This window comes from Lepidochelys kempii, chromosome 3 (genome assembly GCF_965140265.1).
Source record: "Lepidochelys kempii isolate rLepKem1 chromosome 3, rLepKem1.hap2, whole genome shotgun sequence".
Lineage (NCBI taxonomy): Eukaryota > Metazoa > Chordata > Testudines > Cheloniidae > Lepidochelys > Lepidochelys kempii.
This window is the reverse complement of record NC_133258.1, coordinates 86168131-86187345: the sequence shown is the minus strand read 5'-3', so window position 1 is coordinate 86187345 and position 19215 is coordinate 86168131. Positions and strand designations below refer to the sequence as shown.

The following is a 19215-nucleotide window of genomic DNA, read 5'->3' as shown; positions in this document are numbered from 1 at the left end:
TCTCCCCGGTCGTAGTCCAGGAGGTCTGCGACTCTCGTGACTTCTGCCAGGACCAAACTCTGGCGCACCGAGCAGGACTCCGCCGCCTGCACACGGAGCTGGGGGTTGTGTAGCAAGGGCTCCGCGAGGAGATCTGCTCCCACGGTGGCCGCCACGGACCTGGTCATTGAAAACAGTTTCCAGGTCTGGAGGAGGTCCTGGTAGAAGACCGGCAGCCCGGAGAGTTCTCACGGAAAACCTCTCGGGCAAAGACTCCAGGAGGAAGATCCTATGGTGAGAATAAAGAAGGTGTTGGGAGGAGGTCATGGGGAAGTAGCCCAGGGAGTTGTAGCTGTCGCACAGCTGTTCCAGAAGGCACTCTAGACAGCTGCATTCCACAGGGCCCTGGGCTGGAACCCGGAGTAGAGGGCGGGCCCAGGTTCCCCCCAAACCTCCCAACTCCTGGTCAGACACAGGAGGAGTCGACCTGAACTGTGGGTTCAGAAAAACGGCCAAGCGGAGGGCTGCCGTGAAGCTCCAAGGTGAGTAAATCCACCAATAAGCGTAAGACCCACCAACGTGGAGGAGGAACTTTGTTACACTATATATCCAGAGGAAAGCACTTCATAAATATGGTTCTCTACAACCACAAATCACTATTTTAACTCAGTCAGTTTTAGCAGCTACTGTATTACAAAGTGTTGGACTCCCATTTCAGTACAAAAGAAATTACTCAAATGAAATTCAGTATTGGTGTTGGATCTATAGACACTTATTTAGGCATTCAGCAACCTGCATTAGGGGTACCAGAGAATTTGCTTCAAGCCATCATAGCTGTGACAATGACAGTAATAAATCTGAACCATAAGGGCATGATTCTTCTCTCACTTACATGGTGCAAATTAGGAGTCTGTTTATTGATATCAGTGGAGTTACAGTGGTATTTAACTTGTGTAAGTGTCAGCAGAACTAAGCCCTAAGTTTCAACAATAAAATCAGATTTAAAGACATATCCAAATTCTCTACTGAAGTCAATGGAAGTGCTCCATTTACACCAGTATAGAATTTGGCCTGTGATTATTTTTTACAAGCAAATGAAAGAAGGCTTCTGTTTGTTTTTGGCCATTAGAGAAACCATTATATTGAAATGAACTCACTACTAGTCATTCTTGTCAGCTCCCCACTGATTCACAAGCCTCTTTTTGACTAATTAGAATAATTGTTAATTTTAAAAAGTACAATAGACAATAATTATAGACTCCCTTTTATTAAAAATGCCAATTTGGCAAACCCAGCATGATAACTTCTAAAAGACAATATTTTTGGACATTTGGAGTTGAACTGTTCATTTCTCCTTTCAGATTTCTGTTATATATCACAATTCTAAGAAGATGATCTTGGTGGTGGACAGACGACATATAAAAAGTGTGGAAAATGAAAAGAAAGCAATGCCATTCACTGATATCTACATAGGAGGTGCTCCTTCCGAGATCTTGAAGTCCAGGTTTGTTGACAGTCCAGGTTCCATCAGTACTTATCTGATTGTCGCACAATGGTTTGCAAGAAGGTGTGTTTTACCACCTTTGCTCCTTCAGCAAAAACAGCTTCTAAGATTCCATTTTAATTTTGCTCAGAGCTCCATGTATAAAGAACTTGGCATCTGTACATTGATCCAAGATGGCTGTAGCTCTGCTGCTGGCTGAAATTAGTCATGTGATCTAGAAGAGTCTCCACAGAGGATAACAGAAACTGCAGTACAGCTGAGACAAAAATAAATGTTTAAAGAGTGTATGAAAACAAATATATATACATATATGTACATAGGAAAAGCTAATCCCCCTTCTTTTCAACAAGCATTCTTCTTTGAGCAAAATGCCTTTAGCTTATGAACACAGATATCATATCTCACTCTCAATCATATTTTCAGATAAAGGGATTTTTTCCACTATAAACCTTAGTTCAAATCAGTCTCTATTTATCCTTGGGCTCAAATGTAGCTGTCCCTGTACTGATGTGCAAAGGTTTTGAGGAGAGATCCCAGGGATCCTTCTCTTTCCCCTCAAGCCACTGGACAAAGTCCAAGCATAGTCCCATTAGGGAGTACAGGTCCTACTTCCTAAAATGAGCAGGAGTAGGACCATGAACACTCTCTGCTCCTATTTTAGGATCAGCCAGAAGATTTTGTTAGATGCATAAAGTAGTACTCTGAAATGGTGGCAGAGCTGCTACTGCATTATTACACTTCCCATTGTAAGATTTGTTTTCAGTTGCCTATAACTTTGCCAGACTTTAATCGTGTGGGGTAAAAAATTTCCATGCTGTGTCTCCACCTCAGATTGAACACTTTTTGAAAAATTGCAGAAAAATGGTTCAGCCTTTTGCTAGAATGAGGTTAAGTACAGGACCCCTGCCTCATTCAGTGAACAGGATGGACCTGCTCTGAGGATTAATCAGGGCTGTGTTATAAAGGAGACTGTTGTCTGTAGGACCCCTGCCTCATTTGTTGCAGAAGTTGGAAGATGTGCAACTTTATGGTCTTTATGGCTAAGGCAGTTGAATGCTGCCCTGGAGAATTGGATTTGATCCCTGCCTCTGCCACAGAATTGCCATGTGAAGCTGGGCAAGTCATTTAAACCAAACTTATCACCGGTGGTCATTAATTTTGTGTTCCCCATTTTCTGCGTGCCTGATTTGGGACCCTGAATTCTGACTTGCAGAAGTGCAGCTGACGTGCAGCTGTAACTGATGTCAATGGGAGCTGTGCGCTGAATAAATGAAGTCCTACACGAGGCTAAACACTCTGAAAAATCAGATCCTACTCATCTCACTCGGGTGGCCAAAATTAGCAGATATTTTCATCCTTAATCTTTCTGTGTCTCAGTTCTACAGCTGTAAAATAGGGATAATACTATCCATCACCTCACAGGGGTGTTGTAAAATAAAATTAATTAAGATTTATGAAACACTCATACTATAGCGATGAACACCATAGAACAGTCCATGAGAAAATTAATAATTCTATATTCAGTGCATGGTATGAATAGTGTGTAGTAAATGGCTGGGGCCAGACTCTGAACAATGAGGAGAAAATGAAAAATAAATAAATAAAAATAAATAGCTGCTCATTCAGTGAGCAAAATCCATTCTGTGCATCGAGTGAGGGAGAATCCTGCGGAAAAAAATACTAATTAAAGATTCTCTCATAATGCATACACACAAAGGGGCTGAATTAAGGTTGCATGGGCAACATTAAGTCTGGCATTTACTACTTTTTAAGTGCTTCACTTTGCAAACTTATTAATGTTTTTTAACGTAGGTCATGTGTGTAATATAAAATAATGAATGGTATAGAGAAGGTATATTGGACATTTCTTTGCCTTTTCTCATAACATAGCAAGATAACATAGCACATCAAACAAAACTGAAAGGTAACGACTTTAAAACTGATGAAATACAGTTGTGCAAAATGAGTAATTAACCTGTGTAACTCATTGCCAAATAATATCATTGAAGCCAAGAGCCTAGCCATACTTAAAAAAAAAAATAGTAGGGCTGTCAAACAAAAGTAATTGTGATTAATTGCAAGATTAAAAAAATCATGATTAACTGCAGTTTTAATCACACTATTAAACAATACTAGAATGCCAATGTAAATTTATTATGAATATTTTTGATGTTTTTCGACATACAAATATTTCCACTGTAAAAAAGAAAGAAAAGACAAACAAAAAAATAAACTTGCAATGTACAAGTCGAAGCATGAAGGGGCATACAAATATTTAGCATATCTGGTACATAAATACCTTGTAACACCAGCTATAACCGTGCCATGTGAACACCTGTTCTCACTTTCAGGTGACATTGTAAATAAGAAATGGGCAGCATTGTCTCCCATAAATGTAAACAAACTTGCTTGTCTTAGCTATAGGCTAACCAAGAAGTAGGACTGAGTGGACTTATAGGCTCTAAAGTTTTACATTGTTTTGTTTTTAAGTGCATGTATGCGGAAAAAAATAGTTGTACATTTGTAAGTTTCACTTTCACGACAAAGAGATCGCACAACACCATTTGTATGAGGTGAATTTAAAAATACTATTTCTTTTGTTTATCTTTTTACAGTGCAAATATTTGTAATTAATAATGATATAAAGTGAGCACTGTACACTTTGTATTCTGCATTATAATTGAAATCAATTTGAAAATGTAGAAAAACATCCACAAATATTTATCATACATTTAAATGTGTATTCTATTATAGTTTAACAGTGTGATTAAAATTGCAATTAATTGTGACTAATTCTTTTAATCTAGTTAATTTGTTTTGAGTTAATCACTTGAGTTAACTGTGATTAATTGACAGTCCTAAAAATTAGATATTTATACAGAGAATGAAAACATCCACAGTTACATTATATAAGATAAAAATATAATGGACCAAATTCTGAGGTGGTGTAAATTGATATAGCTCCATTGAAGTCAGTTGATCTACACTGATTTACATCATCTGAGAATCTGGCCCAATAAATATAAACCATCATAATTCAAGGAATAAACTGATCACTGTGACGATGGCTAGGAAGAAACGCTCTACAGGCAGGTAACTCCAGAATTTCCCACTATGAGGATTCTGATACCTTCCACTACTAGCCACTGTCCGAAGCAGGATAGCAGACTAGATAGAACACTGCTCTGATTGATATGGAAATTCCTTTGTTCCTGGAAAATATTCACCAACGATCCTAACCAAAATCTGAATTAAATCTTTATCTTCCATTCATCTTCCATCAACATCTACTTGATTTTCCTGAGGAGATTTACATTTTACTGAATTTGTTACTTTGCAACTAGCTAATAGACTTAGGAAGTAATCTGGTTTTCCTCCAAGGCAGTATATTTTCACTCACTCCAGTAGCCTTTTCCTCTATCATTTTTCTTGTCTTCAAATGAACGAATTTGGAATCCCATTCATGTATTTTTTCCCTCACACCATTTTTTTCCCCCAGTTAGGGATATTTAACTAGTTAAGTAGCTATTTGAAGTAACAAACCAAAGGGATTACCCACATGAGGAAGGGTCAGCCCCTTAACCTATTTATTAGGACTTGATCCAAGTCCCACAGAAGAGAATGGGAGTTTTCCCCTGACTTCAATGCGGATTAGATGAGGCACTTTGTGCTTATTGTTTAGAACATACAAATAATTGCTGATAATCATCCAGACTTCAGCTAGGCTGAATCTCCCAGATCATTTGAGGTTTATTAGCACAGTCAGTGTTTAATTTACCCCTGTGGAAGTTGATGGGGGTAATTCTGAAATAGCACCATTATGTGCCAGTAACTGAGTATCTTCTAACATCTTTGTGCAAATGCCAACTGAAGTTCTACCTTTATCCACAGATAAAGAGAGAAACAATAAGGTGATTCGCAAAAAGAAAAGGAGGACTTGTGGCACCTTAGAGACTAACCAATTTATTAGAGCATAAGCTTTCGTGAGCTACAGCTCACTTCTTCAGATGCATATCGTGGAAACTGCAGCAGGCTTTATATATACACAGAGAATATGAAACAATACCTATTCCCACCCCACTGTCCTGCTGGTAATAGCTTATCTAAAGTGATTTCCAGCACAAATCCAGGTTTTCTCACCCTCCACCCCCCCACACAAATTCACTCTCCTGCTGGTGATAGCCCATCCAAAGTGATAACTCTTTACACAATGTGCATGACAATTAAGCTGGGCTATTTCCTGCATAAATCTAGGTTCTCACATCCCCCCCACCCCCATACACACACAAACTCACTCTCCTGCTGGTAATAGCTCATCCAAACTGACCACTCTTCAAGTTAAAATCCAAGTTAAACCAGAACATCTGGGGGGGGGGGGGGTAGGAAAAAACAAGAGGAAACAGGCTACCTTGCATAATGACTTAGCCACTCCAAGTCTCTATTTAAGCCTAAATTAATAGTATCCAATTTGCAAATGAATTCCAATTCAGCAGTTTCTCGCTGGAGTCTGGATTTGAAGTTTTTTTGTTTTAAGATAGCGACCTTCATGTCTGTGATCGCGTGACCAGAGAGATTGAAGTGTTCTCCGACTGGTTTATGAATGTTATAATTCTTGACATCTGATTTGTGTCCATTTATTCTTTTACGTAGAGACTGTCCAGTTTGACCAATGTACATGGCAGAGGGGCATTGCTGGCACATGATGGCATATATCACATTGGTGGATGTGCAGGTGAACGAGCCTCTGATAGTGTGGCTGATGTTATTAGGCCCTGTGATGGTGTCCCCTGAATAGATATGTGGGCACAGTTGGCAACGGGCTTTGTTGCAAGGATAAGTTCCTGGGTTAGTGGTTCTGTTCAGAAGCCCTCTACACCAACATTCCACACAAAGATGGACTACAAGCCGTCAAGAACACTATCCCCGATAATGTCACGGCTAACCTGGTGGCTGAACTTTGTGACTTTGTCCTTACCCATAACTACTTCACATTTGGGGACAATGTATACCTTCAGATCAGCGGCACTGCTATGGGTACCCGCATGGCCCCACAGTATGCCAACATTTTTATGGCTGATTTAGAACAACGCTTCCTCAGCTCTCGTCCCCTAAAGCCCCTACTCTACTTGCGCTATATTGATGACATCTTCATCATCTGGACCCATGGAAAAGAAGCCCTTGAGGAATTCCACCATGATTTCAACAATTTCCATCCCACCACCAACCTCAGCCTGGTCCAGTCCACACAAGAGATCCACTTCCTGGACACTACAGTGCTAATAAACAATGGTCACATAAACACCACCCTATACCGGAAACCTACTGACCGCTATTCCTACCTGCATGCCTCCAGCTTTCACCCTGACCACACCACACGATCCATCGTCTACAGCCAAGCTCTGCGATACAACCGCATTTGCTCCAACCCCTCAGACAGAGACAAACACCTACAAGATCTCTGTCAAGCTTTCTTACAACTACAATACCCACCTGCAGAAGTAAAGAAACAGATTGATAGAGCCAGAAGAGTTCCCAGAAGTTACCTACTACAGGACAGGCCTAACAAAGAAAATAACAGAACGCCACTAGCCGTCACCTTCAGCCCCCAACTAAAACCCCTCCAACGCATTATTAAGGATCTACAACCTATCCTAAAGGATGACCCAACACTCTCACAAATCTTGGGAGACAGGCCAGTCCTTGCCTACAGACAGCCCCGCAACCTGAAGCAAATACTCACCAACAACCACATACCACACAACAGAACCACTAACCCAGGAACTTATCCTTGCAACAAAGCCCGTTGCCAACTGTGCCCACATATCTATTCAGGGGACACCATCACAGGGCCTAATAACATCAGCCACACTATCAGAGGCTCGTTCACCTGCACATCCACCAATGTGATATATGCCATCATGTGCCAGCAATGCCCCTCTGCCATGTACATTGGTCAAACTGGACAGTCTCTACGTAAAAGAATAAATGGACACAAATCAGATGTCAAGAATTATAACATTCATAAACCAGTCGGAGAACACTTCAATCTCTCTGGTCACGCGATCACAGACATGAAGGTCGCTATCTTAAAACAAAAAAACTTCAAATCCAGACTCCAGCGAGAAACTGCTGAATTGGAATTCATTTGCAAATTGGATACTATTAATTTAGGCTTAAATAGAGACTTGGAGTGGCTAAGTCATTATGCAAGGTAGCCTGTTTCCTCTTGTTTTTTCCTACCCCCCCCCCCCCAGATGTTCTGGTTTAACTTGGATTTTAACTTGAAGAGTGGTCAGTTTGGATGAGCTATTACCAGCAGGAGAGTGAGTTTGTGTGTGTATGGGGGTGGGGGGGATGTGAGAACCTGGATTTATGCAGGAAATAGCCCAGCTTAATTGTCATGCACATTGTGTAAAGAGTTATCACTTTGGATGGGCTATCACCAGCAGGAGAGTGAATTTGTGTGGGGGGGTGGAGGGTGAGAAAACCTGGATTTGTGCTGGAAATCACTTTAGATAAGCTATTACCAGCAGGACAGTGGGGTGGGAATAGGTATTGTTTCATATTCTCTGTGTATATATAAAGCCTGCTGCAGTTTCCACGATATGCATCTGAAGAAGTGAGCTGTAGCTCACGAAAGCTTATGCTCTAATAAATTGGTTAGTCTCTAAGGTGCCACAAGTCCTCCTTTTCTTTTTGCGAATACAGACTAACACGGCTGTTACTCTGAAACCTGTCAATAAGGTGATTAAGGCACTGGCCTGGGACTAGAGAGATCCTGTTTCATTTCTTGGCTCCACTACAGAAACTTTCTATGGAACCCTCAGCAAGTCACCTCACTTTTCTTGTGCCTCAGCTACCCATCTGTCAAATCGGGATGATAATACTTTTCTACCTCCAAAGGGTGTTATGAGGATAAACTCAATGATGTTAGGTGCTCAGATACTATTATGATGAGCACAACAGAAAAATGTCTGAGAAAGAGTAGTCACTACAGATTGCTGTGCTAGCAATCTCAAACCTGACATTAAAAGGATTACTGAAGGCTATATTCTGCTCTCATTTACCACCTTGAAACCATTTAATTAAAGATTCATGGGTGTAAGTGAGATCTGAATTTGGTCCCAAATCCATTACCTCTGTTGGTATTATTTGTTTTGCCAGTTAAGTCCTGTCTGTTTCCTGAAATGAGACTGGAATTGCCTATTGGGGCAGTTCATAGAGGAAAAACTGAAACATAACTTTCATAGATTTGTTCATAAGACAAAAGTCAAAACCCATATTTTTCTTCTTAAAAATAGAAATCATACCACATTTTAATTTCAGTTGCTATTTTAAACTTCTCAAGATTTCTCCACATGATTTCTTCAGCATACTCACCAATTTCCCTCCTTAACATTTGTAAGTGTTGATGTATTTTGACCTTTCAGAATATAAAACATGGGGAAATAGTTGCTGTACATAAAAAGCTGGGATTGGGATTGACTGGGGCAAGAGGTTTGTGTTTTTCAAGTTTTCTGAATGCTATGACAGGGGAAAAAGGGGGAAAAGTACTTTTGTGAGAATTAGGGTTACCTAATTGCAGTCTGTTTGACACTGTTTTCCAGCAATGTTAGCCCACACCTCACAGTAAATACTGGCTTTAAGGGCTGCATGAAGGGTTTCCAGTTTCAAAAGAAGGATTTCAACTTGTTAGAGGAGTCAGGAACCCTGGGAATCAGTTATGGCTGTCCAGAAGAGTCACTTGTAAGTATAGCACCATGCATGAAGCCGTGGCAAACTTTTGGTTGTGGATCTGACCATCAACTTGACATTAATTCCAAATAATGGGAAGGAGAAATCTGCAACCCAGAAACTATACTTAACTCATTGATTTTGATTTTTTTTAATTGCATACTGAAATGATTCCTAACTTTTATGCTGAATTGCAGTACAAAATAATCGTGTTTTGTCTGATATTTCAAAAGTTGTGATGTCAGGATTCAGTCTATAATACGTAATGTACTGTATTCTGAGGGCAGATAGTCCCACTTTATTCCATTTTTGTTTTCTGAAGTAAAGAGAATATTCTTAGAAAGGGAGTGCTTAACAGAAGAGGAGTACAGAAGGCAAATGTGAAAAACAACAGAATGCTAACCCATCTATGGTACTACTTCCCCAGGAGTATTGACAGATGGACAAATATTTCTAGGCTGATCCTGTTCATGGAGAAAAATCAAAGGGCATTGTGGATAAAGAGACTTTTCCTCTCTGTGGCTTTTCTTCTTATTGTTGGATTGTTTCAGTAAGCAGAGTGGCAACCAAGTTTGAAATGTATGATGCCACATGGCAGCCATTTCAATTTGTGCATTACAACCAATATGAACAGACAAAAATGTCAAAGCATTTTCTGGTCAGAAAACCACTCAGAGGTCCATATGAAAACCCCAAAGAAGAAAAAATTGTCCTTGGAACCTCTGGGTCAGTTTTCCCCTTGCTGTCACCAATACAACTACAACCCCATCAAACTTAATGGGATGGCATTAGTACAAATGACCCTCCATCGTGAATCATTCTGTTCAATATAATAGAAACCTGGTAAATCTAGATAATGTACATGATCCTTCAAGTGTATATCTGCACCCATGCAAAGCCCCATTGAAATCAGTAGGACTTCGTGCCAGAGCAGAAATCTGTGTTTGTAGAACTCATTACAGAATTCGAGTGGATATCAACTAAGTAGGGGGGAACCTATAGCTTTGTAACATACTCTTGTCAGTATTTATTTTCATATTTTCACTGAGAAACATTGATACAGAGTCTTCATGGGGCAGGGAATGTAGGCAAGGGGGGAAATCCCTGTGTTTATTCAGGTTTCAGAGTAGCAGCCATGTTAGTCTGTATCCGCAAAAAGAAAAGGAGGATTTGTGGCACCTTAGAGGCTAACAAATTTATTTGAGCATAAGCTTTCATGAGCTACAAGCTCACTTCATGCACCTGTTAGGGGGCTTATTCCTTCACCCACTTACTTCCCTGGTCCTTCTCGCATGAACAGAGAGCAACAATACCCGAAGTCCAAAGGTGCAAACAATTCGATGTTTATTGGGGTGAACTTCCAGCAAGCATGATTCCAGTTTCCTTCCTTAGTATCCTCCTTCCCAGCTCTGACACCACAAAGCCTTACACCTGTGTCCCTGTTCCCATTCCTGCCCTTAGCCAAACATGATTCCAACTTCCTTACTCCAATTCCCTGTTCCCATTTCCCCCTTTAGCAAAACATGATTCCAATTTTCTTACCCCCATTCCCTGTTCCCATCTCCCCCTTTAGCAAAACATGATTCCAATTTTCTTACCCCCATTCCCATCTCACTCTCACACCCCCACCCCCACCCCCACCCCATCACTTCCTCATTGACTACAGATTATATAGTAAAACTTGAGTTCTGCTTAGCTATACCTTAACCAATCATTTTCCTGAAATTTAACTAACCAATCCTAACATATTGTAACATGATTATGTAACCAATTATATCCCACCACCTCAATTAGTTTACACCCAGCAAAATTAATTATACAGCAGACAGGAACAATCACAGAACCAGACAGAGATTATACAGACAAACAACAGCAAAGTGGGAACTATAATGACAAAACAATACAGAAGTGAGGATTTCACATCCCAGCTATTGATAAGTGAGTTCTTGCCAGACAGGATGCTATCAAACTAAGTTTCCTTTTACATTTTCTAGGCACTTCCCTTTCTCTGGAGGTGATAGGAATACAATCCTGTCCTGATAGTGCCTAACAGCCCAATAGCACCTTATTTCAATGTGACTAGTTTGGAATGCGAGGATGTGACCGTTCGCTTCCCAGCTTATGGCGGCCTCTGCTGCTTAGCCAAAGGCCTGAGCCTAAGCACAGGGCCACAAACTGTCACAGTAAGAGAAGGCCCTTACACCGGCAGACAGTGGTTTTGATTCTTTCTTTTATACCTCTATCACTAGCCAAGTGATAAGAATACACCTAAATTCTTAGAGTATAGGCCTTTACAGACAGGCCTGAATATCTATATCCTAACACTCCACCCCTTTTTTTTTCTTTTTCTTTTTGGGATCCTCCTGCCCAGGTATCCCTGGAAAAGCATAGGACATATGGCGACACATTTCCTGATAGGGCCAGGCATCAAGGTGGAAGGTGTCGATATTCCATTTGTCCCACTGCCCCTTGTGTAGTATTGTGCCCTGCACCTTCTCTCATACGGGCATACCACACCTATTCCAATTAGTGTTCCAGACTTCCCATTAGAGTGGGCCTGAGAAGGTTGGGTCCGGGTTGTCTAGTACACTGCAGGGTTTGGAGGGCTTATTACATTCCTAATAGGTTATCTCCCTATGCAACGTAACACAAGTACAGTTAACAATACAAAATCCACAGCAACACCGAGTCCTGACCACTGCAGTATGGTCCAACATCCGAGACACCCCCAAAATACTGCCTCTCCTCCTTCGATGGGGTCACGATCTTGTGTCCAGTTGCTGGCAGTTGCAACAAGCTGCTCCTTCAAGTTTTGTATGCTTTTGTCCATATCACAAGTCCATTGAATGTTCACAGAGAAATGGGATATTGTCCAAACCAGCTTGACCACTTGGTATGGAATCAGGCAGTAAGCCCTGGCTTATTCACAGCAATAAGATTCACAGATCCATTTGTGCACCAAAGTCCATATAGCAGCATGTAGATGGGTGTAGTTTGGTTATGGGCTGGTGTAATTGTGCCCCCAGTAATATGTACATTCCCAGCAAAACACCTTATACACAGTACACCCAATTGTCCACCCCTTGCATAGGCCATTGATCCTGCTCCTCTATAGTCATAGGAGAGGGGCACATCCAAACATCTTCTATTAATTTACACTATTTTACACACACACCCATTGATTTCCAGTGAGCTCCTCCCCTTCTCATTATTTCCATAGGGCTTGTGGGGGCCACCTTAGTTGCCATTCCATTTCCAGGTATCACGGTAGCTATTACACAGGTGCTGGCCTCCTAGTTGAGAATTTGCATTCCCATACACATCTTCCCCCCCAAGGCCAGCCTTTAGAAGCCATCCCCCACCCACATCATGAGGTTTTCTGTTCATTAAAACACAACAATGCTAGCAACAAGACAAACACCACAGACAAACAACACAAAACATAGATTCATGGTATTCTGGGTTATTTTTCCCGCTGGCACCAGCTTGCTTGTAGAGTATCTGAAAAACAAAAGAAACAATTTCCACCCCCCTGGTGGGGACAGATTATTGCTTAATAATAATACCACTTTCTTTTACAAATGTCCTTGCTACTTGCAGGAAAAAACAGAAGAATTACCTCCAGACTGTCCTTATTTTGTTCTATAGTCAGGCTAGTGAATTACCTCACTCACTGGTCATTTATGAAATTCATGAGATGGTGTACCTCAGTTTCCCCTCTTGTACAACAGACCAAGTTTGCAATAGTTTCTCTGCTGTACCAAGCTTTAAGTTTATTCTCAGGTAATAGCTGAGACACAGCTTCAGATTTTAGTACTGTACACACACACACACACACCCCTTAAGGTTAACCTGTCCCCCTTATTTTCAGGCTTGACTTGTTTTTTTCACCTCCCTTTCCTGAAGGGCCATAATCTGAGTCTTCTAGTAGCTTGTTTGCTGACTGGATGTATTCATTATTTGCAGCTCCTTTGTGCCCATCAGCTAGGTAATTTGCATTTACACACAGAGGCTTACTAGCTTGCTTTTGGATCCAAAGCTGTTAGCAGCTCAGACACTGTCTTAAAAGGGAAGCATTTTACTTCCACCAGAGTTCTGATTACTTTCCACTTTCATCTCCTGCTCCAAAACACAGCGATCTGAAAAAGAAAGCACAACCTATTGTGGCTCCTTTTGGAGCCCTATTAGGATTTTAATGAAGTACCATGTTTTATTTGCATTTCTTTTACTCCTTTTCCAATATACACTGCACATGTCCTGGGAAAATGCAAATTCCTTCCATATAGTTTAACCTCCATAACATCATATTAGCCAAATTAGTTTTACACAAGGTATAACTGCCTCCCCCATGCCTACAGAGTTTTCATGCAGAACCCACCAAAGCAACAATCTGATCCCCCAGAGCAATCCCAAGGCTCAGTGTTCCCATCATTCCTCCCCTTTTCTTTTCTTTTACCTGTGCACACACACACACAAAATTCTGTTTTGCCTAACATCCCTTGCACTGTAATTACTCTTTTTACACAACTGTACCCCGATTACACTTCCATCTTGTACAACTAGACACAACTAGGGGCAGCCAAGTTAAGTTCCAAAAGAAACCTCTTCCATCCTTTAGTGATTTTGATTACATTACCCAATAGTCAAATAATTTTGCTCAGATTCTCTCTCTGCCTGCAGCAGTCCCCTATAGACCATTTCTGTGGGAAAAGGGCCCATTTTCCCTCAGAATAGCTATAAAGGCTTCTGTGGACAGAAGCATAGTGGTGATAGTAGCCACTCTACCTGACCCCCTTGGATAATTTAATTACCAAGCTTCCATCCAATGTGACTGCACAGAGTTGCACATACAGTTACATTTATATAACTGGGTTTTATCATTAAACAAAAACTTCCTTCTTGACATCTCACATAAGTATCCAAAGTACCCTCCATTAAAACTTCAGAAAAACAAAAGAGTGTGGAAAGGCAGGTTGCACTTTGAAACTTTTATTTTATTTTTTTTTTCCTCCACTCCCCCAGGACCAAGTCTCAGATCCAGTCTCTAAAGGTGGTCTGTTAACTCTGCTTTTGACCTTAAACCCTTTTGTGCCAAATCATCTTTCACTATCCCTAACTAATTTACAACCCTTCAGCAGCCCTTGCTGAAGCAGCACCAAACTTGAAAGATTACTGGCAGCTTCCCATAATGCTGCCCTTACTTCAAACCTCTCAAGCAGACTGAAGTGCCTCTTTTCCCTGGGAGGCATTCAGTCCCCATGGGCAGGGACCTTCTTCCCCTACCCATATACCAAGGAGGGTGGGCTCCTCAGCCACCCCCCATACCTCTGGGTCCCCTAACACTTCCTCATTTCCTTTTTAATCTTATCCCAGGTTGACCCCTGTACCTGGTATGGGCCCTGGTCCTCCCTTATCCATTTATCCAAAAAATCCTTTACCCTGGCTTGCCAGAACCCGCAACTACCATCACGAGAGTTCGCGATACCCCCTCCAAGCAGCTGCGCGGACTGTTGGGGAGGGGGACTTACAGGCTGCCACTCACCTATCCAATGCGATGCATCCAAGTCACGGCACCAAGATGTTAGGGGGCTTATTCCTTCACCCACTTACTTCCCTGGTCCTTCTCGCATGAACAGAGAGCAACAATACCCGAAGTCCAAAGGTGCAAACAATTCGATGTTTATTGGGGTGAACTTCCAGCAAGCATGATTCCAGTTTCCTTCCTTAGTATCCTCCTTCCCAGCTCTGACACCACAAAGCCTTACACCTGTGTCCCTCTTCCCATTCCTGCCCTTAGCCAAACATGATTCCAACTTCCTTACTCCCATTCCCTGTTCCCATCTCCCCCTTTAGCAAAACATGATTCCAATTTTCTTACCCCCATTCCCTGTTCCCATCTCCCCCTTTAGCAAAACATGATTCCAATTTTCTTACCCCCATTCCCATCTCACTCTCACACCCCCACCCCCACCCCCACCCCATCACTTCCTCATTGACTACAGATTATATAGTAAAACTTGAGTTCTGCTTAGCTATACCTTAACCAATCATTTTCCTGAAATTTAACTAACCAATCCTAACATATTGTAACATGATTATGTAACCAATTATATCCCACCACCTCAATTAGTTTACACCCAGCAAAATTAATTATACAGCAGACAGGAACAATCACAGAACCAGACAGAGATTATACAGACAAACAACAGCAAAGTGGGAACTATAATGACAAAACAATACAGAAGTGAGGATTTCACATCCCAGCTATTGATAAGTGAGTTCTTGCCAGACAGGATGCTATCAAACTAAGTTTCCTTTTACATTTTCTAGGCACTTCCCTTTCTCTGGAGGTGATAGGAATACAATCCTGTCCTGATAGTGCCTAACAGCCCAATAGCACCTTATTTCAATGTGACTAGTTTGGAATGCGAGGATGTGACCGTTCGCTTCCCAGCTTATGGCGGCCTCTGCTGCTTAGCCAAAGGCCTGAGCCTAAGCACAGGGCCACAAACTGTCACAGTAAGAGAAGGCCCTTACACCGGCAGACAGTGGTTTTGATTCTTTCTTTTATACCTCTATCACTAGCCAAGTGATAAGAATACACCTAAATTCTTAGAGTATAGGCCTTTACAGACAGGCCTGAATATCTATATCCTAACAGCACCCGATGAAGTGAGCTGTAGCTCACTAAAGCTTATGCTCAAATAAATTTGTTAGTCTCTAAGGTGCCACAAGTCCTCCTTTTCTTTCTGTGTTTATTCAGGGATTCATTCAGTTTAGGACCTTTACTTCCCCTGAGTTCAGTGGGCTTTGAATGAGGCCCGTAGTCTCTAAAGAAATAGAGAACAATTTGACTTACATAGTTTAAAAAAAAAATCGAAGAGAATGTTCGAAACCAATAGGAAAGGGACAGCTAATAAGACAGTAAATATCATAATGCCGCTATATAAATCCATGGTACAGCCACACCTGGAATACTGTATGCAGTTCTCGTTGCCCCCATCTCAAAAAAAGATATATTAGAATTGGAAAAGTTACAGGACAGGGCAACAAAAATGACTAAGATATGGAACAGCTTCTGTATGAAGAGAGATTAAAAAAACTGGGACTTTTGAGCTTGGAAAAGAGATGACTAAGGGACAATATGATAAAAGTCTATAGAATAATGAATGGCTTAGAGAAAGTGAATAAGGAAGTGTTATTTACTCGTTCAAACAACGGATGGGGTTGATTTCAGCCAATGAAATTAACAGGCAGCAGGTTTTTTTTTTAAAAAAAAAGGGAAAGAAAGGAAGTACTTCTTCAAACAACGCACAGTCAGTCTGTGGAACTTGTGGCCTGGGGATGTTGTGAAAGCCAAAACTATAACGAGGTTAAAAAAAATTTGCTAAGTTCATGGAGTGTTGTACCAATAAAATAAAAACCAGCAGGATCTTATTAAAGGGAAAAGGCAAAATACCACATTTATTGTAAATACAGAAAGAATCATAGTAAGCAGTTAGTTATAGCTATAACATTCCATTCAATCTCATATTTATTCACACATTCATTCATACAAACACACAATTGGTTAGTCTCTAAGGTGCCACAAGTACTCCTTTTCTTTCCACACACATACAGGTTCTGCAAGGTTGTTATCATAGTTACCAGCCTTAGAGTTGCTCATGCCAAGTCACTGGCCAGGTGGCCTGGACATGAGGAGGGAGCAGGGCCTTGTCAGATGCTCATCTGATGCTCCTGGAAGTTGGTTTGCAGAATCAGACCCCAAAGTTCTCACTTTTTAGAGTCTATTTTTATAGGAATTTCTTCCTATGCCAGTCTATGGGAATTGCTTCATCATGCTGTTGCTGAATCAATCAGCAGATAGCACATTCCTGACGGCTCCAAGATGTTATCTTGTTCTTTGGTTCTCCCATTCTTGAGGCTGTTGGGTGGATTCCAGTCTGCCCTCCGGGGGGGTCCTCTGGTTATTTCCACTTGACGCCTTCTTCAGCCGATGGACACTGGATTCTTAGGCTGGCACCTCCCTGATCATTCAGTTATTATCCACACCAAGCATCCACCCACATACATCCTCTATCTCTATTTTAATCACAATTGTTAATACAACAAAAGGGCAGGGAGTCTCTGGGTGTTGTTTCTGTTGTTAGAGTATTGCTTTGAGTCTGTCTCTCTGTGAACTGCTTTGAGAACAGACTCTGTCTTAGAATGTACTAACACAGTTAGCAGCTTGCAAGTTTCACACATAGAGGGAGAGAAAGAGTACCAAAAACCAAGAGACCTCTTAATTAGTAATACCCTGGAATTTAAACTCTGGGGAATCAAACTCATTTGTGATTTTAATACAGAACTTCTTTAATATGATCCAACAGGAGGATAGGTCCTTCAATAGCTATTAGCCAAGGTGGTCAGGGATGCAACCCCAAGCTCTGAGGGTCCGTAGCCTCTGACTTCCAGAAGCTGGGAGTGGACAACAGGGGATGGATCACTCAATGATTGCCTGTTCTGTTCATTCCCTCTGAATCATCTGGCATTGGCTACTACTGGAAGACAGGATGCTGGGCTAGATGGACCTTTGGTCTGACCCAGTGTGGCTGCTCTTATGTTCTTACTTTCTTAATGTTTTCACAACATACCACTCCATTTAAATCAGTTTAAACCTAGGGGACAAGTCTGAATTTTTCATATGAAAATTGGCCCACCTGAATCTGATGAAAAAGGGAGGCTTCTATTTCTGTTGTTTATTATTGTTAAAAATACTTCCTATAGCACACTTGTGACTTTGTTAACTTGGCATGCAGATGTCCCGCAGAGCATATTTCAATGGAGAGAGCTACATTTCCTCCAGCCAAAAAATGTCACTCTTTGATGAGTTTGAAGGCGGCTTCAACTTCCGGACTTTGCAGCCCAATGGGCTGCTATTCCATTATGCTGAAGGAGTGAGTATGCTTTTTTTCTTTTTTTTTTTTAAACATACTGGCATTATGGAGAATTTCATGATCATTTCCTGCTTCGTTTCTTAAAACCAAAAAATAATCCACGATTTAGAAATACCGGTTGATGAGCTAATTTTCATATCCTACACCCAGTGGACCAAATCCTTCAATGTTTTATTTGGGCAAAATCCCACTGACATCAATGGGATTTTTGCCTAACTAAAGATTGCAGGATTTGATCGTTTGTATATAACTGTTCTCAACACAGTGCGTACAGTACAAATGCGGATTGTGCTGTGTCTAGCACAACAGGGCTGCAATCCTGATTTGAACACATAGGTCCTACCACAGTATAAATAATAGTAATAATAATGGCAATATTTCCTTCCCCAGGAAAAACACATGCAAGGGAAGATGAAGTAGAGAACTCCTTGAGTTTAAATTGGTGGGGCTATAGTCTGACCCCTCCTCAGGTGACACAAATCGGCCAAAAAGTTGGCTTCATCCCCAGCAGGTGTAGACTCCCTATCCCATCCCCCACCATAGGATGCCTGTGTGGTGAGAAGGAGCAGTGCTGAAAAGGCCCCTTGCAGTCATGAGCAGCCAAGCTGCTCTAACTGCTCCCTCTGCAGTGTGCAATGGAAGGAAGCATGGGGCTTAAACTCGCTTACAAGTTGATAAGTGCGCATAAGTAGTTCTAAGAAAGACTCCCTTGCAGTCAGCCAGGCTAACCAACACTTTCTTACCCATCACTTCTGATTTTGGCTCAAAGGATTAAGACCCTAATCTTGTGAGATGTTAAGTACCCTCTTCTCCAATAGGAGTTCAGATACTTAGCTTCTCCCAAGAGCAGACTGTATGAACCTTAAAAACCAAATAGTACGGATGCCTGTTTCAGTGGAATAGATAAATTATTCCTGCTGTTTGGGGCTGCAGTCCCAAATGCCTCACTCCCAGAGTAAATTATATCTCTAGACAATTGTGAATTAAGAAATGGGCTTAAGCAAAGTTCATATTTGCAGTCTGATTGGGGGAAAAGGAACATAAATATGCTGGGCTCAC

General features: G+C 41.3%; 1 protein-coding gene across 1 annotated transcript in view; it reads left to right on the top strand.

Moving 5' to 3' along the window:
* Positions 1-19215, top strand: part of LAMA4 (laminin subunit alpha 4) — a 158121-nt gene that overhangs the window by 118647 nt on the left and 20259 nt on the right. The window contains exons 25-27 of the mRNA XM_073337097.1: positions 1341-1483; positions 9091-9229; positions 18019-18156. Of these exons, the coding sequence (XP_073193198.1) occupies positions 1341-1483; positions 9091-9229; positions 18019-18156 (420 nt within the window). The remainder of the gene's footprint in view (positions 1-1340; positions 1484-9090; positions 9230-18018; positions 18157-19215) is intronic.